The 26860-nt window shown below is 44.0% G+C and overlaps 1 protein-coding gene across 1 annotated transcript in view; it reads left to right on the forward strand.

Annotated features, from left to right (window-relative positions):
- Positions 1-26043, forward strand: part of EEPD1 (endonuclease/exonuclease/phosphatase family domain containing 1) — a 62992-nt gene extending 36949 nt beyond the window's left edge. The window contains exons 3-7 of the mRNA XM_082285904.1: positions 13140-13250; positions 16526-16660; positions 17928-18060; positions 25246-25440; positions 25548-26043. Coding sequence (XP_082142030.1) covers positions 13140-13250; positions 16526-16660; positions 17928-18060; positions 25246-25440; positions 25548-25747 — 774 coding nt within the window. The 3' untranslated portion in view covers positions 25748-26043. The remainder of the gene's footprint in view (positions 1-13139; positions 13251-16525; positions 16661-17927; positions 18061-25245; positions 25441-25547) is intronic.
- The last annotated feature ends 817 nt before the right edge of the window (positions 26044-26860 follow it).

Raw genomic sequence — 26860 nt, forward strand, 5'->3', positions numbered from 1 at the left:
GTTTTTATAGTTTAAAAATAAATCTATGTAAGTAATTAGGTTGAACTGCCTAGCCAGGTGACATTTCACATTGGTTACTGTTTTAGCATTTAAATTCGTAGTCCTTTTCCATAGGCAAGCATGTACACCAAAGCAATTGTTCTTATTCGTACTTGACGCCAGTAAATTGTGCAGGAAGAGTCATCCATCTTACAAGAAAAATAAAAATATTCTTGGCATTCTAAGTGTTTCCTCCTGCATCTTTCAGGTGTTAACAGGGGCTCTTGAGCTCATTTCTCCTTCAGAGGTGGGTTATAGAGGAAAGCTAAATAATTTGTACAATTTAATAATCCCCTGACAGCTTTTTATAGGGTAAGCCTGCTTTGTGAACAAGCAACAGTAGCCCATTATTTTGCTATTTGTGTATTAAAAAGTAAATGTATCTGCTGTTACCCAGGATGACAAAGTACTGTCCACTTGACTCCATAGACAGAGAAGTTTGTTGGCTTCTCATCTGAGAAATGCAAATCTGTGATTCTGATCTGTAGTTTGTTAAGTGTGGAATTCATCTGCAAAGTGATGGTTATTCTGCCTGAAGTTGGAAGAGATATATTTAGATTGCCATGAGACACACTAGGTGGGCTGAAGGACAATAGGAATTGGGGTGAGAATTTTGATTTTGTGTAGAGATGATGTTCTTGAAGTTGATGATAACTTGCAGCCTCAAAATCAGTGTAAGTAACATAAGTTTCACTGTTAAGGTCTCCCTGTAACAGTGATGGCAAATTTATGTGAGCTATGTCCAAGAGGTCAGTGAAAAGAAAGTGAAAAGAACAAAGTAATTATCAGTAGGCTTGCACTGTCGATGTGGAGATTTTCACCTTCACTGGAGAAATTTTGGAGGTCACAAATCAAGAGGGATTTCAAGTCTTTCACGTGGTGCCTCTGAAGCACAGAGTACATTCTCTGGACATGAGGACAGGCGGCGATGTACCTTGCCAGTACAGGAAGGGATCTCTCCTGTCTGCTGGCCTAACCTTACTTGGTCCTCCGTTGGGAATTTCTGATGGAGATGATAGAATGAGAAAACTCTGATCAGCCTACTCCTCCAGGTAGATTCCCCCCACCCCATATAAAGAGCTATTTATCTTTCCTCATATTTACCTTGTTGCATTAAATGGAAAGCTTAGCACTGTAAGCAAACAATCTCTACAATCTGTGCTCATGTTTTGACTTTTCCCACCTCCCTCAGCAGTACTAACAGCTAGAGTTGTCTCCCATGATGTGGAATCAGTTTCCCAGATTTCCTCACCCATAGGAAAGACCAGATGTCTGTATTTGGGAGATAGTTGCTAAATACAGCCCCTTTCCATCACACAGGCTTTTCACACTGTGCATGAGGAATCAGTGAAGCACAACTGGGATGATAATGATGAGGTGGCGTTATTTTACTGAAAGAAATTTAACATGCCTGCCATTGATCAGAAGTAGCTTTTGTCTGAGGAGAAATTCAGTGACTACTGTTGCACAGTTTTGCAGAGTAAGACACAGGAGATGAGGGCAAAAGGGAGTGCTCATTTCTTTTTTGTGGCATCGCTCTGCTGGTGCAATTTCAGCTGCAGTCAAAAACAGGTTTGTAAAATGCTGAGCTGCCCTGTGTGTTCCCTGCTGTAGCCACCTTCTTTCTACACAGCACACAGAGAATTTTAACTAAAAATTTGCTTTTGTTTTCTTGATCCAGTGTACTGTTTCCTCCAGATATTATCAGAACATTAAAAGTATGACGTCAATTGTGGTTCCAGAATTTCCAGTATGAAATGCATCTGCTGGAGGTTTTTATTTATCTTTTGTCTGCTTTTGAGTAGATTGAGCCAGATCAGTGTTTAATCATGATTAAGCCCATTGTAATCTCTGTTCTTTATAAAATCCCTCTCCGAGCAGAGCAGGTTGTTTATTTGTGAAAGGTTATCCCTAGGAGCTTTTCAGTGTTTGAAAGAGAGGTGCTGTTTTTCATTTGCAGGGGTAAGCATAGGCACATTGCATATTGCTTGCATGGATACAAATGTGGTTGTGTGTGCATTTGATGTGATTTTATTTTTTAAATGTAGCAGATGTGTATCCCAGAAATGCAGTTAGTTCAGGACTGAGTCTTTGTGTGCATATTTTTAATTGCCATAATCCTTCTGTACAGTGTGAGCCCCATCTTGCAATCTTGCTTTGGGCTGTTGGTTAAAAAAGATCATAAGGCGATTTGCAATGAATGAATTAGTTGCTGTAAAGGAGTTGTATTTACTGCCTGTTCTTAAACCTATCCTTTCCAGAAGGCAGTTGGCCCCTTTGAAAATCAAGTACATTTGGATGTCCTCTAGAGTCAGATAAGGAAACAGCAGTCTTGCTTTCAGAGATCAGGAAAAGGAGATGTCAGCTTGGCCACTGACTCAGTCAGAACATTTGATCAGTTTCTTTCAGCCCTGTCAGTGCCTTATTTTTCTGCTCCCCATTTCTAGAGGATAGGTGGAGTCAAGTCTCTGAGCTATGGGATGGACTTCTGCATAGTCCATCAGCTGATGTAGGTCCTCCTGCCCTCTTCCTTCAAAGCCACCATGGAGTTAATGATTGACCACTTAGAGTAAAAGGAGATTATTCCAAATCATCCCACTGATTTTGCTTTAATTCTTTTTCTCACCTTAATCCCCATTACTTTACCCTTTTGCTTTCCCACACCTTCCCTGTATTTCCCCCTCTCTCCCTTGTGTTGCTTGTTTACCTAAGTGCAGGTAATACTCAGGAATACAAAGTATTCATTTTTTCAGACTTCATCCCATGGGGTCATGAAGTCTCAGAGTGAAGGGAAGAATAGGTGTAATTGGGAAGGAATAATTTTTGGCTGAGTGGAGCTGCAAGTGATGTAACATTTCTTACTGAATGGGAGGCTTTTTTGGTATTATCCTATCTACTAAATTGTCTTAGGAACACTGCAGTTGTACTGTGTTTGCTTCTGGCCTTTCATATTTTCCTCCTTTTTGTCCTCTAGAAGGGATCTAGATGGCTGGAAGTTTAAGGACATGTATTGGTGGACCTTACAGTTCTAGCCAGGTCCATGATGATTTCAGTAGCTCTCTGCAGGAGGACCTATGACCACTTTGTCTTTTCCAGGCCCCTCAGCTGCGAACTGTCATCACATGGTCAGCAGCATTGGAAGCACAGGCTTTCATCTACTAGGATTTCTGGTGTCTTTGATCTTGGCTGGATTTTTTTTTTTCTCTGTAGTTTTCTCTTCTGTGATGATCAGTGGACTTCAATAAACAAAACACTAGAAGCCATGCTACAGACACCACAGGGAGCTACAGAGAACACAAATTCTCTAAAATGCTGCCCTTTATGAGGTGCACCGCCACAGGTGCCCTCTTCTTCCCTAGAGCACTGCTCTGCCTTTCTGAGCAGTGGTGGTATGGAGATTCCTTGTTACAATAGCTTGGCACTTCTTGTAAATTGTCTGGTCTTATCTCTGAACATAAGCCAAATTCACCCAATAGTGAAGCCATTCTCTTCACTTCCAGAGCAGGGAGAAACAGAAAATACGTGTTTACAAGTGCTGGCATGTGTTAAGATTTGGTTGTGGATGGTAGAAGTAAGAGGGGACCTAATCAGTCCTTTTTCCTGGATTTCTTCTGAAAGATGGTAGAAGGCAAAGCAAGTTCAAAGAACAGGAACAGTTTTAAATAATCAGCAATTTGGGGAAGAGTGTTGTTTGGTTTTGTTGCATTTTTTTTCCTTTTTAATATATTGACAAAGCAGCAAGGGTGTTTTAGTGTCATACCAAATAATTTTTGATAGTAATGCATGTGCTCTCTATGGGAAGCCAGAATCCATGGCATCTATTAGAGCAGAACTTTGGTCAGGGTTCAAGGACAGTCCTGTAGACTCTGTGGAGGTCATGCTAGTAAGTATGGGCAGAAAAACATCTATTGTTAATCAGGCAAACTTATAAATAAAGAATGAGCTGTTTCAGAGAGGAATCGGTGTCAAATTGGGCTCTTTAAATTAAGGGCTAGAGCTATGGAAAAAAAAAAAAGAAGTATGAGATTTTTTTTTTTTTTAAAGGTAAGATAACATGGCCTAGTGCTAGCAGCCTGGAAGAGATCCTCCAGATAATAAGCATTAAAAAAAGGTAAAAGAAACTAGGAGGTGAGACAGATTTAAATAACTTTACAGAAGGTGGCACAGTGTTCTGTAGGGTGGTGTAATCAATGCCTGAAGGAAGAATAAATATTTGAGGCTGGCAATGGTTGTGAGTCATATTAGATGTTTCTTTCTTCCTTGTTTTTGTCTTCTTACCATGGGAAAGAATGCTTGCTCTAAGCAGAGATGTAAATCAGTTGGGGAAAACAGTAACACTAACAGTAGGAAAGAAATGAAGCCACAAAACACCCAACTCACTTACTATTACCTCTAGAAATTAGTGAAGTTTTATCAGGAGAATGGAGGGAGACCTAGTTATTTTACATGCTTAAGCAGCTTTCCTTGATTAATAACATTCAAATATTGTGATTTCCCTGTTCTCTTTCAGTTTTATTTGTTCTTCTTTTGTATTGGCACATTTTCCCCCCTCCTCTTTTCCTCTGGCTGAAGCTGGTGTGTGAATCAGGAGATTGAGATGATGGCAAATCAATATAGCTTACTGGCCAGTTTGTTTGGGGTGATTTTGATCAGTGAATAAGATACTGTTTCATATCACTTTTGTATCTCATGTTTCATTGGATGGTTTTCTATTTGCTTTCTATATTAAGGTCTAGGTTCTGATAAACTCGTTGTCACCTCCTGCGCTCCTGGTAGTTACTGGGTGAGTAAGGTTGTACTCACAGTGGTGTCATTTTACACCGCACCTCAGAAATCGATTCCTGGGAAAATAATCGACCCAGGATTAAGCATAAAAAACCAAAGCCCAACCCCCTAACAAAACCCAAAAAAACCTCCCAAACAAACAAACAAAAAAACCCCCAACAAAACCCCACAAAAACCCCACAACCAACAAACACCCAAAACCCACACAAACAAAACCAAAAAAAAGATGTTCCTAGGAAGCCATTGACTCCTGGTTGCCCAGTACCTGATATCCAGTCCAAATTAACACATAGTTTAGGTCTCCAAACAACTGCTGCATGGATGTTGATGAAATTTGTGATTCTGTGATTTTAGCACAGCTACTCAGTTGAGCTGGGTACTGTTTTATGACAGCATAGTGCAAGAACTCAAACACTCAACTCTCATAAAACCAGCTTTATAAAAAAGATGTCCTCATAGTCACCAGGGCTTCTTTTTATTCTTCTTTATATCATGTCAGTCCCCTTGGCATGTCATTATAGCTGTTAATGATTATAGTGCCTATTTATGAAGTATAAAACATTGTCTTGAAAAGACTTCAGGAATAAATTTGTGACCATCCTTGATGACCTCTTGAGCCTTAATTTCTGAATTATGTTTAAAATAAAAAAAGTCTTTAGGAGTACGGAAAGAAGTAGTCAGGAAGTGTCTTCTGCCAAATGAGTCTGTCCCATGAAGTACAAGGAACAAGCTCAGCTTGTGAATGGGAACATTAAAAATTAAGAGCCCACTAATGTTCTACATGGAGGCCTGGTAGATACAGCTGTCCTCTTCCATAGGGAAAGGGCAGCATAGATTTCTACCAAGCACCTATGTAGACACCTTCCCATTAAATGGCAAACTGGATGAAACATAGTGAGTATTCAATTTTGACAATAGGCAGCTGAACATCCCATAATTCTTCACTAGTGCCCCCAGCACTAAAAATGTGTTAGTGGAGTTATTGTATTGCCTCTTTCAGTTGTTGTTTTGCTGCTCTGCACCAAAGGTTCTTCTGTGTCTTCCTTTTGAAGATCTATAAGAAGACGTTGTTTGTATAAATAATCACCTTTGTTTCGGATGAAGGTAGGAGAACAGGCCAGTGAATGATCTGCGTTGTTGTCCTGGGAACACAGTGTTTAAAGGCAACCAAAGAACTGGGTTTATGGGCTACAATCTGTTTTTTTAATCATACATTCAAAGATTAAGACAGTAATTTCCTCTTAGATATTACAGAAAATTAAGCATTTGGGTGGTTGTGGTGAGCTATAATTCTTCTGGGAGGGCAGTGTAATAATTCACTGCTAAGCTTTTCCAAAATAAGTACTCAAAAGGGAAAGCAAGTAACTTGGGAGTGCACACTTAGGCTCCTACCACTTCCCAGTGGATCCTGTAAAGCCTGACTTAAGAAAAAAAAAAAAAAAAGATTTGATTCCAACAAGTTCATATAGGAAACAAACCGTCACACACTTTTGATAACTGAGATAATGTTAAGCTTATCAGCACAATTATTTCCCGCCCATTCCCGCAGTACAATGGGTACATTGAACACAGCAGCGGCAGGAGAGGGGCACGTGTCCAGCTGGATCCACATCCATGGGCTGGTTCAAAAGAGAGTCAAGCTCATGAAGGGGCTCAGATACCTGATGTGGGAAACAATGCCTTCAGTTTGAAAAACTTTCCAATCCTGCCAGGCATCATTTAGCTGCTGCCTAACCCCGGGGTGTCTTAAATTACAGGCTCCTCTGACACTTTGCTGAGCAGTGCCTCTCTGCAGACATGGAATTACCCACCTCTGAAGCAGGCAGAGGGACTGGACCACTTAGTTTCTAGCCTGTGTATAGATGGGCTTGAAAAATGATCCTTCCTCATCCTATCTCCTTTGAGAAGCTCAGTCCTGGAAGTTTCCTTTTTTAAAAGTACAAAGCTTAGAAGTGGCTTTTGCAGCAAAGCTGGGAATTCAGGTCACCACAAGGCTAAGGGGGGTGAGGCTGCAGTATGGTAAGCGTTTGCTCTGTGGTCCATAACATAGTGTCTGGAGCTGTCATTCAGGAGCTGAGTGAGAATCTGATCTTCAGAGGAAAGAAATCCTTCCTCTGTGGGTGTCTGAATGACTGGTGTGTTCTTTAAGAAGCAGAAGCAGCACATTTTCCAGGAAAAATTGAGTCCTTCTTGAGTTGAGGAAGAAGCCATAGGTGCCTTCAGAGGGTCCAAGCTTTGGGACCCCAATTTGCACATTATCCCAACAAATGATCTTTGCATGTCCATAGCACACAAAGGTATGTAGAGGTGGTGACTGTGCCTGTGGGTCCTGTATTATTTCTGAAGAAAGTTAAGGGATTAATATTTGTCTGTGCTGAAGGGCTCTGCCTTGCTTTCACCTCTCACAATGAGTATATAGAGCTTCTTGAAGGGTGAATTAGATAATGTTTGTGAAGAATGTGGAGGGTAGCAAGAATTTATTTGGTCATGAATCTGGATGTTTTGGTTTAGTTCTAGGAACAACAAACCAGTACAGAAAGGACAGGAAGGTATCGCCCCAGGTCTCAATGACCCAGTACAAATAGGACATGCTGGCATGGCCAAAGGGGAAGATAAGTTTTCCAGGTGTCAATCTATGGCCTTTGCCTGTTCAGTGAATTGATTCTTTTTTTTTTTTTTTCTTCTTTGTCCTAGAATTTTTCTCCCAAACTTTTAAATATTGTAAAATTATTTTTTCTCAGCTGTAACATCATTGTAGAATTTTGTACAACATGGAGAAATAGAAAATGTTTTCTATCACAAATACATACATATGGCTAGGACTGAAAGTGATTCCCTGAAGGGGGGTTGCTCTCCTTTGAAAACTTATAATTACCTGCCTTTCAGACCCCCATCTGCCTTTGCCTAATATCAATACATGAACAACACAAGCAGTAAAGATTATGCAGTCTTTATTGAAGCCTTCCTGAAAGGGACTAGTTGAATGGGCATGTGAAAGATGTTATAACTTAACGTAGGGTCACCCCAGTTTTCACATGCTACTTATGTGGAATGGAGTTGGTGAATGCACCCCCCACAGCAGGGGATGCATCTCCTTCTTGTGTGTGTGTTTTTCAACTGTGTTGCAAACAGGAAAGGGATATGCTTGAGAGAAAGGCAAACAAGCAATGGAGGCCTGAGACAACATTTTTGTCAGTGGGAAATGAGATCCAGTGATGAGTCTCAGTTTCAGGCTTTAACCATAATAACCCTTCCTTCCATGATTTTACATTTGGTTATAGGAGAATCCAGATGTCACTGAAACACCTGATGCTCCTATGTATCCCCTTCCTGAGTTACTCCAGCCTGTGGGAAGTGCATTCAGTGTTACCCAGCTGCAAAAGTGTGCTGAGCCTCCTGGCCCTGCTGTGTCTTTGATCCCCTCTTGACTTGCCTTGCACTGTCACGTGTGCCTGCACCAGGACAACAATCCTGAAGCCTCTGACCTTTCCCTATACCTACCTCACTAGCCAGTACAATAAAATACAGCACTCCCAAGTCTCTTCATCCCCCAACTCTGCTTTTCCTCCTCACAAACATGATCTAACAAAACATTCTTCTTCTGGAAGTCAAATCAAAATTTTGCTCAAAAACCAAAGGTGTTGATTTCAAATTCTTGGAAATATTTGCAGTGTTTCTGCTCCTGGCTTTCTGGGTCAGGCTTCATTAGGGTGCACCAACTGTAGCTGTGTCCTATGGTAGATTGGATTTGGATTATGGGTGTTCAAGTCTGCTTTTTCAATTCGAAATAAAAGTACAGTCCAGTTGGATGAATAAAGAAAGGATAATGTGAATTTAATTTTTAATTTATACAGTACATAGGGATGGATTAAAAATGAGCAGTGCCAGATGGTCTCATGAAGCCACTGTCAACTGTGTTGTATCTTCTATCTGAAATATATTACATCATGTTTCAGGATGGGATTTTTATTGAGGAGTGTTTTGGGCCTTCTCCTCAAGTGCCACGGCTTAATTTACAAGGTCTATCTTAGAGTTCCTCTGTTTACTCTTCCCAGATGCACCAAGTCCAATACTGGGAGATGTTCTTTAGTACAAAACAGCCCTTACCTTAAAGTCCAAGTATCTTTCCCCACGGAAAGACAAATCTTTGCTAATATGACACCTCCACATAGCAGAGATGATAAGGAATTTATAAAGTTTCTTACTCATCTCTAGTACTCACTAAAGCTGCTCCCTCTAGTGCTTATTAAAAGAAAAGTAAATGTGTATATGTGACGTCTAGAAAGGGAATATTTATTCTCTTGCTCTCATCTCTCTTCTCCATTAAGGGGAACGAAGATCACCTTTGCTTTGATGAAGCATGTAGTTGTTCACCTCAACTGCAGTGCCCCTTTGGCCTGGCAGCATCTGTGGTAATTAACCAAAATGGCCATTTGTTTTGAGTGCCTTTCTGAAGTTCAGGTGATGATTACTGTGCCTAGATGTACCACGCCACAACAACAGGCTCACCCTGGAATCTCCTCCTCACTGCTCTTTCTCCCCTTGCACTTCTCACAGCCTCTGCTCTGACTCCAGGTCTGAAACAAAGGTATCCTCCAAAGACCAATCCCTTGGCTAATAAGAAACATGTAATTTATGAAACCCGAAGGCATTGTTTTCCTGGCTCACATTTAGTTTCCTTGGGGTTTAGGAGTAGCCCGTCTTCTTTTTGAGCAAAAGGTGTTCACCATGAGGGAGGTCACTGGCTCAGGGTGGTCCCCAGAGATGGTATTAGGAGTGTAACACTTGGCAAACCAAGATGTTCAGCATGGAATGGTGTCATCATCTGGGAGGGATGACCCTGCTGCAAAACCGGGGCTGGCTGCAGAAATAGCACCCCAAAATAAAACACAGAGTAAACAGGGCATCCTGACAAAGAGATGATGGGAGCTGCTTGTGTGCAGAACTGCAGAGTGCTCTCTGGCAGCTCTGCTGGTGGGCAGAGTTACTGCTCTGGAGGAGATCGAACTTCACGCACAAATTAGATGTTCTTGCAGTGCTTGGAGTACCCTGGGGAGGCAGGTAGGTGTGTTAGGAAAACTGTAACTCCCTTACAGTCTCCGGCATGTGCCAGCCCAGCATGTTTTTTTCCCTGCTCCCAAATTAGTCCAAGGCCCCTTGCCTTAACTTCTCCAGTCACTCCTTAAATGTGCATTTCTCCAGCTTCTTCCAGCTGCCCTCTCTTCTTTTCCAAAGTCAGTCATAAGTACCTGTCTCTGCTTCTGGACAGGCAGGGAGGGACAGGTGCCAGCCCTTTATCAGGGTGGACAAAGAGCAATTGCATCTTTTGATCCTCCCTTCTTGGGAAAATGACGTGTTGCTGATCAGCAAATTCGACAGGGCTTGTCCCAGTTCCTGGGGTAGTGGCTCTTTTTGGTGCCTTGCATGCCAAATGAGGTCAGTCACAGAACTGCATACTCATTTTTAGTTGGGGAAGACCTTTAATATCATTGAATCCAGTGGGCAGGTAGTTACCTGGCACAAGGTGACCCCTCACAAGCACAGGCTGCTCTTTGTTTGGAGTATGCCTTGGAGCCTGGTGCTGCCATGTTCCTGCTCCCTGGGAGCACTGCCTATCCCACAAAAACCAGCACCCAGCTAGAAGAGAGACCACAGGGCATCTGTGTAAATAAGCCCTGGTGCTGTTGGTCTCACGGTGTGTGTGTGAGCTTTGACTTGGTATGTGTAGGTTGTAATGAAGAAGCTGATTGAATTTCAGGAAACCTGCAGCCTGAAAGGCTCTAGAGAAAAACAAAACTAGAGCTTTTTTCCTTAGGAGGACTTCTTTTGGGGAAGAAAATAAGTTGTTTTGATTGAGATTTTAATTTTGATTTTTCTTTACCACTTGAAGAACTGCTTCTCAAAGGGGTTGGCATAGTTCTAACTTAGCTTTGCAGAAGAGGAAAGGCATTTTTTTTCATTCCCAGTGTGGACTAGGAGCTTGTCTGTGTATTTTTGCTGCATGAGGGAAAGTGTAATGTTGGTTGACGTTGGGTTTTGTGGGCAGAACAAAATGATTTGAAAAATGCCATTCTCACTTCAGCAAAAAAACATGACCCCAGCAAGTATGCTGTCACAGCTTCAAAATATGTGTGCCTGTAAGCCTTGGAAAATGAGTTCAGATTGAAATCAGCTGCTGTAGGCCAAGTTCTCCATAGCTGCAGCCGTACCCAGAATGGGCTTTTTTTTCTGAACAAACCGTGTAATCTTATTTGTCGTCTTTTTGTTTGCACGAAGTCAAATCAAGGCCTTAAAAAAAAATCAATTTGAAGGAAACAAACTATTCAAACTAGTCGACTGCAGATGCTCTTTTTAATAAAGTGATGGTTTCTGTAGGATTTATTCAGTCCTGTCATATGCTTTGTGCTGGCTGGACTTTCCAGGCAGCTGCAACCTAGAGATAAGTTTTCTGTCAGGTTACAGTTGAACTCCTAATTTCAACAATATCTTTGTTTTTCTGATTTAAGCAATTTAAGTGTTAGAAAACTCACTGACCAAATCCCCTCTGTTTGAAGACTTCAGAATGGCATCAGAAGTGGGTAATTATTGCCACCGTGATTTATCATATTAGCTAGGGTAGCACCTGGTGATCAGCTGAGAGCAGAGCTGCGTTCCCAGGCTGTGCAAACACCCTACCTGCCTCCTTGTTCTGTAAATCAGCCCAGCCCCAGCACTGCCTGGAGGTACATAATGGGCAACAATGTGGTATGTTAATGTGGCATCTTGAATAAGAACGCCCAGCCGACCTCTGTTCTAAAAGCTGTGCCAAGCGTTTTCGCTTCAGGTGTGTGGCCAAAATGACTCTTGGTTTTCTGAGGCAAATAAGGCTGCCTGGGTTGTGTGTATCTGAGAATCAATGCTTACAGCTTCAGCCTGCAGCATGCTGAACTTGCAGACGAGGGAGTCAGTGAAAGATCAGGATTTGACTTTAATTTCTGAATCAAAAGATAAAATAAACATGAGAATAACTATCCTATCATTTTACTGATATCCATGTAGGAAATATTTATATCCATGTAGCTCTATAGCTCTTCAAACCATGTTAGGCACGTCCCACTGCAAAGAGTCACTGTGCACATGAGGTTATTGTTTGCCTTGAAAATCCTTTGTTGAATTCCTGCTTGATCTGGAGGGGTGTTCTGGATCCAAGATTTTGTCCGAGGATCTTTCTTCACTGTGAAAGCCTCTGCATTTCAACCCAGTTTCTCCAGTATCAGAAGAAAATGATGCATGGTGGAAGTCCCTGTTGCTCTTTCACAGGGATGACTTCTTACTAGCCCCTTTCTCTGCAGTCAGAACCTCTGCCACAACCAGGGTGCCCAACTGCTGCCTGTCCAGCCAGAGCCTGCCTGGAGCTGACATCAGTCTTGCAAAGGACTCTAGCTCCTGTTGAGCCTGATTTTGAAACCCCTGACAAAAAGTGTTCCATATTGTCCTCACCAAGGAGTTTCAGATTCCAGATTTTCGAGGGTGGTTTTTGTCATTTATTTACTTTTATTTCAATCTCAAGGTGTTAAACAGGCAGACTCAGGGGCTCTCCACAGTGTCCACAGTTCTGGTATCCCTGAGCTGCTGGGCATTAGGATGCAGCCTCTCTAGCTCTGACCATGTGCTTGGACACATAATGGTGTCCAAGTGCTGTGGCTGTTCAGCAGTGACCAGGAAGAAGAGCACCTCTGGGAAGCATGAGAAGGACGTGCTAGAACTGCGTGCAAGTGTGCAGCTGCTTCCTTCATGCACGGAGGAAATCAAGTATGTGTCCCTGGCATAAAGTCAGAGGAGACTTAACCCCTAAACTCCAGCTATTGGGCTTGGCCTACACCCTTCCTCTCATGTTGTGCCAGTGGCTGTGTCGTTGGAGTGGGACCAGCCACACTACTGGGGCCTCCTGCCTGCAGGAGGATTCGGCAGCTGTTTGTGAAGCCCCCGGCAGGGGTGGGATATGGTGCAGTCAGCATCTTTGGAGACTGCAGAGAGAAAACCCCTTTCCAATCAAACAAGTAGGTCTGGAGGAAAAGAACAGGGTCTGAGGGAGAAATGTTCTACTTGAAGCATTTGCACTGAGTTATTTTAGTTTTTATTTATCTTCAAGTCAGGGGTGAGTCAGTCTGGGATGTGGCTCAGACCACCTCATTTGTGAACCTTCAGGGAAGGCAGAGAGCACAGGCTGTGCTCCACTGTGCCTCTTACCAGTGCTTTACTACACACTTTATTTTGCAATTTTTTTAAATCCCTACAAGCTGATGTTATTTTTTTCCCCTTTCCTCTCTCTCTAGTTTTGTATGGAGCTGAACCAGCCGACGCTGCCAAACATCCGCAAGTGGAAGGGCCCTAGAGGATGTTGGAAGGGTGTCGTTTCCGAAAAACCCTCAGGCCAGCTACACAAGGTACGTTAATCCCCAAGTCTGAACTTTGGCTTTGCTTTTTTTTACCCCTTCTAACCAAGGACATATTTTGAATGTTTAAGGCAACACTTTTTGCAAATCCTTTCTGGCAAGGTTTGCATTTCTTGTTTTTTAAGCTGACTGTTCCTATAGCTTTTAATATGACTTATGTTTTGGAAGAATTGTGTCACACTTGCAAGGAGGAAGATGTGTGTGCGTATTTGGTGTGTGTGTATTTGGGGGAAGTGGATAAAAGCAGTACAGGTATATAGATGAAAAGCCACGCATTTTGACAAGGAAAGAGTCCTCAGTTTTTCCCCTCTCAGGCTGCAGTACTTTTGACATTTTTTGTGCTAGTCACCTGAGCTTGCTCCCTGGTGCTGCACTGGCTGGCATTTGGGAGGGCTCCCCATTTTGCTCATTTGCAAGTGAAGAGCCTGCAGAGGAGCTGTGCAGCTTGCCATCCTCACCTGGAAGAGTTTACCTTGTGTGTTCCCCAGAGTCCCCGGCACAGGTGTTTGAAATGCTGTGGACTCCATCTGAAATCTGCACCGTGCTGCAGTGTGCTTTTCCCTGCAGCATCTTCTGCTCTGGAAATATATATAAATATATATATGTACTGCAGGGAGGTACTGATTTATTACGGTGGTGACAGCTGCACCTGCTACCCTTGACAATATTCAAGGTAGGGCTGCACTGGGCTGGACATCACTAACAGTGCCCAAAAGCAGTTTCTCCCAAGGGAAATCTCTCTTTTTCACCCTTAAGTGTGCTAATGAGTTTTCAGAACAGTGTCCTCGTCTAGCTCAAGCCTGTTGTTGCTGAACAGGGTCATTCTCGTGGTGCAGTTATTGCAGTGTGGACGTTGTTGTGGGTAGAAGCAGGATCTGAGACCTCTCATGTACCAAGTGGTGCCTGTCAGTACTGGGGCAGTCTTTAACAATTTATTGATCCAGTATGATCTATTCTGAGCACTGTTGTAACTAAATATGTGGCTGCAGTTGTGTCCTGCTGCTTAGAATCCACATTTCTTTATTTTGACTTTTCCAAATCATGTTGCATGACTGTTAACTGGTTTTGGACTGATGTTTTGGGAGGTGCACCTCCTTTTATTGCCCTTCTGAGAAAAACCCAAGAATGAGGGAAAAAGAAACCCAAACAAACCAAAACCCACCACCTGAGCAGCACAAGGATTGTACTCTAGCTAGACAGACACCAAAGGTCAAGAAGGGTCTGGAAAGATACAGAGTGTCTGAATGTGTCTAAAGTTTAATACAATTCACACTTAATTGCAGTGCAGAGTGCAAATGCCCTTCAGGACGTTTGTATTCCTGGCTGGAGTTTTCCTTTGGGATCTCTTGTTAGGCCAGATCATTAAAACACTGAATATAAATAGTTGTGCAAAGTTGTCAAAGTTGTTCTTGCCCCTTTTTTTTTTTTTACCAAGAATTATTAATAAATGTCTCAGAGTTCCTATGTTAAATTCAGAGTCTTTAGTCAGTTCTTTCTTGAGCTATACTTCCAGAGATAACAATGGCAGCTTTGAATACAGGCTGAGTAAATAAAAATGATCTTCCACCTCGTTTTACAGATAGGGATGTAAGGACAAGTGGTTCTCAAAATTATGGGAGAAATGTGCAGCCAAACTAAGAATAGAAATTTTATCTACTTGACTCTTCCTTCTAGCTGCTTTAACAGGAATCTGGCTCTGCTGGAGAACCCTCCACTAAGCCAAGAAGTCTCTTCTATTCCTGGGGGTAGTTAGTGAGTCCGTCAGGTTTGGGCACCATGTACACAAATGCATGAGGTTAACACAGTGTAACCCCAAGAATACAGCATCTTTGGCACAAGCTGATTTCGGGATGCTCTGTAGGGCTAAATAACACAAAATGGTGGATGGTGCTTCCAGCTTGTGCTTCCATGCATTCTGAGCATTCCAACCAGGCAATGACTTTTGACCACCATGCTGGTATGAAGTCTGGAGCCTGGAAATAGCCAACAGCTGTTGACAGCAGTTTTATTCTTCCAAATCTTTTCCTGTAGGAGTTTTCAGACCTTAGGCTCCTTACTGGTGGAATAATTTTGTCAGTATTTTAAAGGAGAGTTATCAAAGGAGCTACCAAAGAATTTTAACCAACCTTAATCCTTTCAAGGCTCTTGGGAAGTCAGCGGAGCAGTTAACACTTTTTTATTGCAGCTGAAATGGAGAAAACTATTCCTTGCAATGGATTTAAGTATGATTTGCTATGGGAAGTGGGTTTGAATGATGCCAAGGAAAATGGTGTCTGGGTGATGGGAGAAGAGGCTGACAGGCTTTGAATTAGATACTGCTGCTGGTGCGACCAGCGTAGACAGCTTTCTGAAAATGCCAATTCCACATCATGAAGTAATCAAAAAAAAGCTCATTCAGGATCACAGAAGCAGAGCTGAAAGGAGCAGAGAGCTGAGCATGAAACATTCCAGCTGGAAAAGAAACAGAGAAATTGACAGGGCTGAGAGGTCTAGACCAGATTTCACACCAAGAGGCTGAAGGGGCCTGGATATTTTTAGGTTGTGGGTGAAAAAAGTCTGTGAGATGGTGTCAAGCCTGGGGAGAATGAACAACTGTGCACAGCATCATCCACTGCAAGCCCTAGCAGTCACCCAGTGAGACCTCAAGGCACCAAGCTCATGGTTAGACAATTAATTGTGGGGGTAAAGAACTACCTCATTACTGACCATGCTCAGAGGTATCCAATGCTGTGCCTGGAGCAGGAGGAAGGGAGGACCACGTCACCCAAACACGCACACGAGAGGCAGCATCCTTCACCCTGCAGTGGTCTTGTACATGTTCTGCCTGTAGGAGATGAAACAGATTATTAAATCCTTGGCTTGACTGGAGCAGTGCTGGATTTAACTGGGTATCAAATAGCCAGTGTGCAGGTGTGAGGGGCTGGGAGTAGCAGAGTGATGTGTGTTTCAGCTTGGCACACTCACTCTTCAGTGAAGCCAGTGGAGCTTCCCAGGAAGCATTACTCCCACATCTGATGGGAGTCTTGGCAGGGGTGAGATGAAGAAGTCTTTCCACTTGTCCTCTGTATCTTCCACTGATAGCCCAGGAAGCTGTTTCTCCTTTATGCTTGGGCACAGCCAATTGGGCTTCCTGCCCTCAGCAGGCACCATGCCTAGATATAGATATAGATATAGATATAGGTATAGATATGGGGCTACATTTGGGCAGAAAGTTTTGTTTTTACGATCTTATGACTGGCATTTCTCTTTTTCTTTTTTAATTCCAGGGAGTTGAATATTCTGGTTTCCTCTGGGATACAACAGCTGGCATTGAGCTGAAAGATGCCTCATCACAGGAGACTGCACAGACTAATGGCAACGGGAGGCACTCATATCCTCATCCGTATCTTGCACATTTCAAGGTAACTGCCACTGCACCAGTCCAGCCTTGCAGAACTTTTACTAAAAAGAATTTGGCTAAGATGAAAAGAGATACCGCCTTCTAGGAGATAAAAATTTCCATGAGCCTCTGACCCACCTCATCGCTGTCCCATGGCTTGGTTATGGATAGGTGCTTAATGCACCTTAATACATGTGGTAGTTCATCACAGTCAGTCCTTTCCCTTGCTCCCGTGGGAGCAAACCCTGGTGCAAGGGAATATTTGAAAACCTGAGGGTCAGTGGATTCTCAATAGCATTCACAGCCATTGAGAGTGTGACAGAAGTCACCAGTCACCTTGTTTGGCTTTTGCCAAATTAACACAGCAAGGGTGAGGTGTGTACCCAGCAGCCTCCAGGCCACAGGGCTGGGATTCTTGTCAGTGCCACAAAGAGGGATAAGTGCAGGGAGAATGGAGATGGATTTTACAGATATATATCTATGAGTATATGAGTGTGTGTATGAGGCACAGTGCTCCAGTGAGACTTGGGCTGGCCTATCTTATGTTGCTGTCACACTTCAGAGTTTCCATTTTAAAGCTTTTTCACTGGGGCCAAACCTATTTAAAAGAACATCATCACTTTTGGAACCAGTTCTTGGGCATATGCTGGAGCAAACATATGAGCAGAGAGAGCCCATCTCCACACAGGCTGTGATGAAGGGGTCCAGTTTGGGGAACTTGACATCTCTGGTAATGCTTTGAGAGAAACATTAATCAAATAATTATTAATGAATAAAGTATTAGTAATTAATTGATTATACAATTAGGTCCAAGTGATTCCCAGAAGGTAAACAGGAGATTGCAGGGAGCCAACAGCTCCTTTCAAGGTACATTAAGTTTCTTGGTTAGTCTCTGTAACGAGCTGGGGCTAATCACAAGGCAGTAGTAATTAGCCCCTGTAATGACCATGACATTATTTGTAGCTTATTAACAACTGGTTTTGCATAAACTAATTTTCATAAGCAGCTGACTTCTTTCTGCAGCTGTGGTGAAAGGAAGCTGTTTGCTAATGCAAACCAGTTTCCCCAGAACTGAGAGGTTATCAGGTTATTGCAAACAAAGCTGCAAAATGCCTTCTTCCTCTTCCTCCCCACATGGAGACATACCAAGACACACCACATACACAGCTGTGTGAGTCCTACTGCCCCAGATGTACTGCTGAAAGTACTGGGAACTGGCACGTGGTTTTGCATTGTGACCTTCCATTCCCTGCATGCATGGCATTGATTTCTCCTCCTTGCTCCCCCAGGTTGGAATGAATGATCTAACTGTGGTTAACCTTCACCTGGCCTTGCCCCCCTCGGCAGGAGACAATACTGGGAAGAACCACGACAGCCACAAACTGGCAGCCTGTGCACAGACTTTGCAGGAGACTCTGAAAGGTAGGGCAGGGGTGTTCCTGCCAGCTATCACATGCACACAATCTAATCCAAAGGAATTTTTAAAAGAGTAAAATTAGTCTCAGTGAGCATTTCAGAAATATCCCCTCACAATTGTCTTTACTCATATTTGTGCAATGCATAGCGTGACAAATGTGCTTTTCCCTCGCTCATTGTTTTACAGTCTTTCCTAATTAACACAAACAGCACAGGAGATCCTACTGGCTTTGACACCATTTTTTCAAATTAAGTTCCTTCTGATTCTATGCTACTGTAACAGCAAGTTCTGCCAAAGGAAAGAAAAGTCACCAGAGCTGAGAACCTATTTTAAGTGTTTTGTGGAACTAACACCTACCTGATATCAGAGCAAAGCTTAATTATTTTTTTTCTTCCAAGAGAAACAGGTTCTATATATTTAATTTTTTGATAATTGGAAGCTCTTTGGAAAACCCAATGCAAATCTGCAGATGATTGCTAATGAGAAAAGAGACCAAATCCTGCCTTAGTACGTGGATGTAATATGCAGAATAGTTTTGTTGATTTCAAATAAGTTGCTCTGGCTTTACACTGGGATGAAATGACACCAGAATTTAGACCTGAGCCTGAGCAATGTAGTAGGCAGCTGGATTTCTTTACTTCATTCCTATGAATTTGCTTCTTACTTTGAAGCCTGCAAATTACGGTCAATTTCCTGTGAAGCAGAACAAAGCATTTTAGATTCTAAATGTTGCTGCTCTTGTTAAAGGAACAGAAAAATCTAGCCCTTCATTTACCACTTAAGAAAGATGTGAAAGGGTTGCAAGGTTTTACATGTGATGGTTTTCAACTTGGCCCAGTTCAGCAAGGTTGATCACTTGGAAGCATTAATATCCCTCTTGTATAACTCAAGAGGTATTTGCAGTTTTTCTGCGTGTTCTGTTGTTGTTCCTTTTGAGTTGCAGAAGCCAGTCAGAGCTATTTTAAGAGCTACTGATTTAAGTGTTTGTCCATGTACTTTAAAATTGGAAAGGATGAAGATAAACAAAAGGATCATTTGTTTAATCCCCAAAGGCTGAACTGAAACATGGGATAAATGTGTAGCTCTTCTGAAGTCAACTGAGTTGCACTTCCACTGCATCTAAATTTAGACTGTTGGTGTTCTCTTTATTTCATGTTTTAATTTTCATATGGCAGGCACGTTACTGGAGCATGCTTGTTCTTGGCTTAGTCTTTCACAAAAGAAGAAATTCAGATTCCTCCAAACTTGTGGGGTGCAGGTGTGGTCTCCTAAGCAAATGGTAGTGCACACATGTGACTTTGAAGTACTGAATTACCTGAAAAGGAGTTTCATGCTTAAAATTACCAGCATCCTTCAATTTCTTCCAAATCAGTCCACAAAATATGGGCAGTAAGGACTGATTTGTCTGTGGGTACTGCAGTAAATTTGAGTTTCTCTTCTTATTTTGCTAACAGATGCCTGTTCTATTACCTTTTATTCTTACCAAGAGGCATGTGAGCATTTGAGGAATATTGTTTACCACCCACAGCCTCCTGTAACACAGGGCATAGTACCCCACATTTCTCCCATTAGATTGGTAGTCCTGGTTCCTTTTTCCCTCTCTTTTTTTCTTTCATTAGTACTGGAGAGACACAGTTGCTGTTGGCTGCTCATAGCCAACTCTTTGCAGCAGCCCTTCTGTCTTCTCTCAAGAACTCCACCAGTTTGTCTGCAGTGTGGTGTCCATGGGCAACACACAGATGTTATTCTGGATGCCCTGCTAGTGGATGGATCCAGGGACCAGGGTGCTGGATGGATTGAGAGAGTCCTGAGGAAAAGAATTTGCAAGTGCTGGTGGATGAAAAGCTGCACATGACCCAGCCATGTGCACTTGCAGCCCAGAAAGTCAGCCTCATCCTGGGCTGCATCAAAAGCAGGGTGGCCAGCAGGGTGAGGGCGGGGATTCTGTCTCTCTAATCTGCTCCCAAGTGACCCCACCTGGAGAACTGCATCCAGCTCTGGGATCCCCAACATAGGAAGGACATGGACCTGTTGGATCAAGTCCACAGATGGTCTGTGAAGATGATCAGAGGGCTAGAGCACCTCTCCTGTGAAGAAAGGCTAAGGTAGCTGGGGTTGTTCAGTCTGAAGAAGAGAAGACTTAGGGAATATCTTACTGCAGTCTTCTAGCACCTGAAGGGGGCCTACAAGAAAGCTGAAGAGGGACTTTTTACAAGGACATGTAGTGATGGAACAAGGGGGAATGGCCTTAAACTGAAAGAGGGTAGGTTCAGATTAGGTATTAGGAAGATATTTTTTATTGTGAGGGTAGTGAAGCACTGGTACAGGTTTCCCAGAGGAGCTGTGGATGCTCCTCCCTTGCAGTATTCAATGCCGAGTTGGATGGGGCTTCAAGTGACCTGGTTTAATGTAAGGTGTCCCTGGCCACGGCAGGGGGGTTCGAACTAGATGGTCTTTAAAGGTCCCTTCCAACCCAAACCATTCTGTGATTCTGTGATACCTTGTCCCATGTGGCTTGGCCATATTCCATGGGTTATCCATGCATCAGGCACTGGGCTTACAAGACTTCTGAGAAATGGTAAGGAATCCTCTTAGCAGCCAATGTAACATCACATCCTTCTCATCATATGTGTGTCACTCTGTCCAGGAAGGATTTGGGTGTTTAAGAGTCTGCTTAATTCATGAGGTAAATTATCCAGGGCATGGGAAAATCAGAGTGTGTCCTACAGATGTCCCCTTGGCCTGCCATGAAGCAAAGGAGGGTTTCCTGGTTCCTGCAGAGAGGCAGATTTCAACACTGCAGACTTTCTGCAGGCACTATCAGTCCCTCAGCTGATTGCCTTGGCACACCAGAGCTCAGCCACTGCGGCACAGGGCTGAGTTACGGCTCTGCTTTGCTTTGCTGGCCAAGAGCCACCCACAGGCACTGCCAAAATTCACTGGTGCTTCAGTGAATTTGAAGATGCATTTGCAAACAGACCAGACTGTTTTTTCACCTGAGGAGTTTTCCATTGACAAGGACACGGTTGCTTTGGGCCCAGAGGGTGTGAATGTGTGTAGGAGCACTGCTGAGAGGTCATGAATGGGACACATGCCTGGCTGCTGTGGGCTTTGCCAGCATGTCCTTTGCCACCATGTCCTAACACATGGAGGCTCTGGGTCCTTGTGGACAGTACAGTCTGTGTCAGGGACCTTTGCAGCAGAAGATTGGTTGGTAAGAGAGCTCCTGCTGCTCTGTCTGTTGAGGAGGAGGAGGACCAGATTGCATCAGCTGAGGAGCCTCTGGCTCCTAGGGAAAAGGAGAATCAAGCCCTGCCAGTCTTAAATTCATTTTCTCCAAAGGAGGAAAATCACAGCACAGCACCAGTAGCATTGTCTTCATTTACTGTTTTTCCCTCCATCTGATTGTGACTATGGGAATCATGACTGCAGTTTTTGATCAGTTATCATTCCTTACTATGAGTAAGGGCATTTCTTCCAGAACTTTTGCTAAGTTTGGCTGAGAGCCATTGGGGCTCATCCACGAGACCCCTGAGAGCTGCAGCTGCTGTGGGCAGCTCTGCTCCCTGCCTCTGCTGGGAGGCCCAGGGGTGTCCAGTTAGACAGGCAGGATCCAGGCGGGTTCGCTTCCTGCCCTTGCACGGCTGGATGTCTGTCAGGGTCTTGGGAGGCAGACAAGACACGAAACTGCAGTGCATGACGTGCATGATGTTGTTGTTGCAGGAGCTGGCAGAGGTGGGAGCAGGGCTGAGAGTGAGCCAGGACAAGGGGAAATAAAGTTGGTGGTTGTCTAGAGAACTGTTTGCTTGCTCTTCCTTGCTTAGCACAGGGCTGCCTGATGTATTCCCACTCTGTTGCAGTCGGAGGAACCCTAGAAGCTCCTGTCAGAGGGGAACTAAAAACACTCCTTTCTCTCCCCAATGGCAAATTGGGTTTCAGCTTCTTTAACATGCTCCAGCCTATTCTGTCTATCAACTTTACACTTTGATTTTATGCTTTGTTATTCTGCATGCAAAAGTTTAAATGAGTGAAGAATATAGTGATTCCCTCCCTGGGCAGGGACTCATCTTACCTCCTTCCAGGCACACATCCAAGTGCTGGGTCTTTTATCCTCTGCTATTTCTAATCTGTCCAGAATGGAAAGGTTAAAATTTTCAGTCAGTTAAAATTTTCATTTGTAAGTATGGTGGGGTTTTTTCATAGACTTTTCATGTACAGGAGATAGGCTTGAGGATTTGCTAAGGAAGCATGAGTAGTTCAGGATAAAATAGAATAGATTTTGTGCATAATCAAGATGCTGCTGTTAAGATCCTGGCCTCTCTGTCATTTTTAAACACCAAGGATGTGCTCCAGAGGTTTCTGTAATGGCCTTTTCCCATATAGGGTGGAGATGAAAGCATGGAAGGAGCCAGGTGGTGCCTGGGCCATTTAGCAAGTGTTAGCACTGAAGGACCAAAGTTAAATTTCAGGCTTCCTGGTCTTGCCAAGCAAGAGATCTTGCAAGAGATCTTTGTCATGAGATGCACACAAAACCACCAGCTCACAGCAGGCAGGGTCATCCCATTAGACAAGAACTGGCTTTTCTTTTTGGGTTCTGATGGAGCTTAAAATAACTCAGGTTCAGATTCAGGTGGTTTTTTTCCTTCAAAGGTGGGAAGACTGCTATCATGAATGCTTTATGGAAGAATATTTAAACTTCACATTATTTACAATATGATTTGTGTCCTACAAAGGGTAGAGAAACCACAAATAAACGAATTCATTGCCCCTCTGCATCTTAGCAAGCACCATGTTTTGAAGTAAGTCATATGCCCTCAGTCTCACTTGCTCTCTTGCCCCTTCCCAATTCATCTTTCTTGCAATGCAAGACAGGAGTAGATTTCGTTGAGCTTGTGCTCCCTCTCCTGGATAGCGACTTCTACAGCAACAGCAAAAAATGAGGAGGTATACCCAGAGCACCAAGTATGGCAGAGGATGCCATCTGTCCACCTCATCCCCTCTCACACTTCAATCCCAGGAAAGAAAAAGCTTATAGGCTCTTCATAGTTCACTTTTCTGAAGGCAGCTTTGGGATAATTTTTTTTGTGCATTTGTGCCTCCTTTCACCATCCTTCTCCTTCTCCAGTGCCAAGTAGTGACGTGGCAGCATCTCTGGGCAGCTGTCAGCATTCTTCAGCTGTCTTCTCAGATATTTCTGGCAGTGGTTTGAGATGGGCACTGAGGCATGTGCTTTGTCCTCTTATCCCAGGGCACAGCTGGCATGTCTGCATCCACATCTGTGGGGCTAGGAGAGCACACGTTGGGGATATGAAATTAGGGTCCAGAGTCTCTGTCCTCATTCATTAGGGTTGGAAACAAATTGTAACTGAAGTCATTTTCTGATCCAAGTTGAGCAGTATCCCTTCAGACAGCCAGGCAAAACAAAGTTGCTGTAGTCAGGGAGTGTCCGCGTGGTTTCTCAACTCATCTTCTGCCATCAGGCTTGCAGTCTGCTCCTTGGTCCTGTTCCTTGGGATTTCTTAAATACAGAGGTTAGAATGAGCACTGCACTTTTGGGACTGTGGTATATACCAGCATAAGGCTGCGTCTTCCTGGGTTCCTCACAAAAGTGTCCTTGACTCTTACAGAAAATCTGTTTTAAAAAATGTCAGCATAGGTGAAAGCCAATAGGTGTTTCTTGTAGAAAAAAAAAGAAAAAAAAATCTTAAAAAGGCACAGATTTCTAAAAACCTCTGAGACTACAAATGCTTGTCTTTAAGTTTGTCACTATTAGGGAATAGCAGGGAAAAGACACCAATATTTGGACTTTAGTAAAGCTTTTGATATTGTCTCTGACTCATCCTTCTGGACAAAATGCCCAGCACACAGCTGGACAACCACATTACGTGATGGGTGAGCGACCAGTTCACAGATCAGGCACAAAAATCACAGTGAATGGGGTGACATCAGGCTGGCATCTGGTCACTAGTGGGGTTCTGCAGGGCTCCATCTTTGGCCCAGTTCTCTTCAACATCTTCAGTAATGTCTTGGATGTGGGACTTGAAGGAATACTAAGTAAGTTTGAAGACAACACTAAATCATGGGGATCTGTCAACTCCCTAGAGGGCAGACAGGTCCTGCAGACACCTCGACATATTAGAGATGTGGGAAGTTACCAATCATATAAAGTTTTAATAAGGGCAAGTGCCAAATCCTGCACCTGGGATAGGTCAGTCTTGATTGTGTGCATAGACTGGGGAATGAGGGGCCGGAGAGCAGCATTGTGGAAAGAGACCTGTGGCTCCTGGTTGATGGCAAGCTGAATGTGAATCAGCAGTGCCCTGGCAGCCAGGAGGGCCAAGCGTGTCCTGCGGGGCCTTGGGCACAGCATTGCAAGCCAGGGAAGGGATTGTCCTGCTCTGCTCTGCACTGGGGCAGCCTCACCTTGAGTATTGTCTGCAGTTTTGGGTGCCACAATACAAAAAGTACATTAAGATGTTAGAGAGTGTCCAAAGGAGGGCCATGAGGATGACGAAGGATCTGGAGGAGAAGCCATATGAAGAAGCAGATGAGGTCACTTGATCTGTTCAGCCTGGAGGGGACTGAGGGAAACCTCATTGTGGTCTTCAACACCCTCAAGAGGGGAAGAGAAGGGGCAGGTACCGATCTCTTCATTTTTTCGTGACCAGTGACGGGACCTGAGGGGAATGGCACGAAGCTGAGTTCAGAGGAGGTTTAGGTTGGGTATTAGGAAGAGGTTCCTCACCCAGAGGGTGGTTGGGCACTGGAACAGGCTCCCCAGGGAAGTGGTCACAGCACTGAGCCTGACAGGTTTCAAGAAGCGTGTGGACAACACTCTCAGGCACATGGCGTGTGTGACTCTTGGGGTGCCTTGTGCAGGACCAGGAGTTGGACTGATGATCCTTATGGGTCCCTTCCAGCTCAACATTTTCTATGATTCTATGACTCTGTGATAAATAATATTTAAAAACAAGCGTCAGATGTGTACTGGCTGGTTTTATTGTCATGAGGAGAATGGCCATGAGTATTTACTCAGTGAAAAAGGCTTTGAATAGTATTTCTTTCAGGAGTTCAGAGTACCATCACTTTTGTTACTCAGTATTTGTATTTTTCCTCTTTCCATTTATCCTCTTGTACTTCAGTGATGGATGTCCATTCTTCCCATTCTTTTCTATTTTTCTGTTTTCTAGGAGAAAAAGATGTAATAATCCTTGGAGATTTTAACCAGGCCCCAGACAGCAGCGACCATGACATCCTGAGGAAGGAGAAGTTCCACCACCTGGTCCCTTCCAGCACATTCACCAACATCAGCACAAAGAACCCACAAGGGTCCAAGTCGCTGGATAACATCTGGATCAGCCGGAGCTTGAAAAAGGTCTTCACAGGTAGGGTTGCTTGAGCGAGGCTGTGTAACCTGTAGTTGGGTTGGCGTCGTGTGTCCGGTTTGGGCAGTATCACTCAACCTTTTTCCCTGTGATTCTCTTTGATGCAGGCCACTGGGCTGTCGTGCGAGAAGGGCTTACAAACCCATGGATCCCCGATAACTGGTCCTGGGGTGGGGTGGCTTCAGAGCACTGCCCTGTGCTTGCTGAATTTTACCTGGAAAAGGACTGGAACAGGAAGGAGGTGACGCGGAATGGGAACGGGGTGACGGTTGAACGCAACGACTCCCACACTAAGCACGAACGATGACGTGAATTTGAGGGTGCCTCTTCTGCCACCCAGGGAAGGCTCTGGTCGCTCACGACTCCATGGCAGAGCAGGACTGCCTTCCCCTCTCCCTCCTTCCTGCTCTCTTCCCTGCACCTAGAAAGCATCAGCATATGATTTTGGTGGTCCTGGCTTTGTGCCCCTCCTGGACAGTTCTGGATGGAATCTCATGGCAGCAGAACAATCTGCAACTTTTTCCAGGGACACAGTGGACATTTCCACACCTGGAGATTTGGATGAGAATTGTACAGAAAATAAAGTGTACTTTTAATACTGTACAGGGTTGTTGCTAAAATGCAGCTGAGCAGGGTTTTGCTGTGAGGGGGAGGTGATGGTTATTTTCCTTTGCCTCTTTGTAAATTGAGGTAATAAGAGAGGCCCCAAAAAGAGGGACAAGGTGGACATTCTTGGCAAATTGCAAATGCTATTCAACACTTGTAAAAACTGCTGGAGCTGGTCCCTATGTGAGCTGCAGTGAGACCTGAGTGGTCCCTCTGCCCCAGCCTGGAGAGACATCATTCCTCCATAGCCCCTTATAGGCACCTCTCATCCTTTCCTTCCTCCTTCCTTATGCTCCTGACAGGGTCATTGTGCCCCAGAAGAGCTTCCTGGAGCTTGGCTTTGTCTTTTTGTTAGGTGCAACGTTCAGTGTTGGGTTTTCTTCCCACACAATAGTTTTCAGGAGCTGGGAAACCACCAACTTGTCCCTCTGCATAGCCTGGTCCATTTCTCCAGTACCCTTTGCCTTGCTCCCTTTTGGGGATTTCCCAGGAACAGCCCTTGTCCTCTGGCCCTGCAGCTGGCATCAGTGAGATGTAGCCACGGGTCTTTGTCTAGGAGCTGGTGTTCTGCGCAGGGCTCTGCATCGGGGAGAAATGGGCTGTGCATCAGTGGGAGGTCTATAGATGAGCCCATTTTCATGTGATCACTGCAGGGGCTGGCCCACATGATGGACCAACCTCTGCCCATTGACTTTTTTAGGGGCTGTCAGTTTCCCCCTCTGGCAGACCAGGCATCCTTTTCCTGAGCCTCACTGCTGCATAAGCCTGATTCTCTCACCACAACAGTACAGCGTGTGGTCACCATGCCTATGGC

This window comes from Coloeus monedula, assembly GCF_965178545.1.
Source record: "Coloeus monedula genome assembly, chromosome: 1".
In the NCBI taxonomy this organism is placed as follows: Eukaryota; Metazoa; Chordata; class Aves; order Passeriformes; family Corvidae; genus Coloeus; species Coloeus monedula.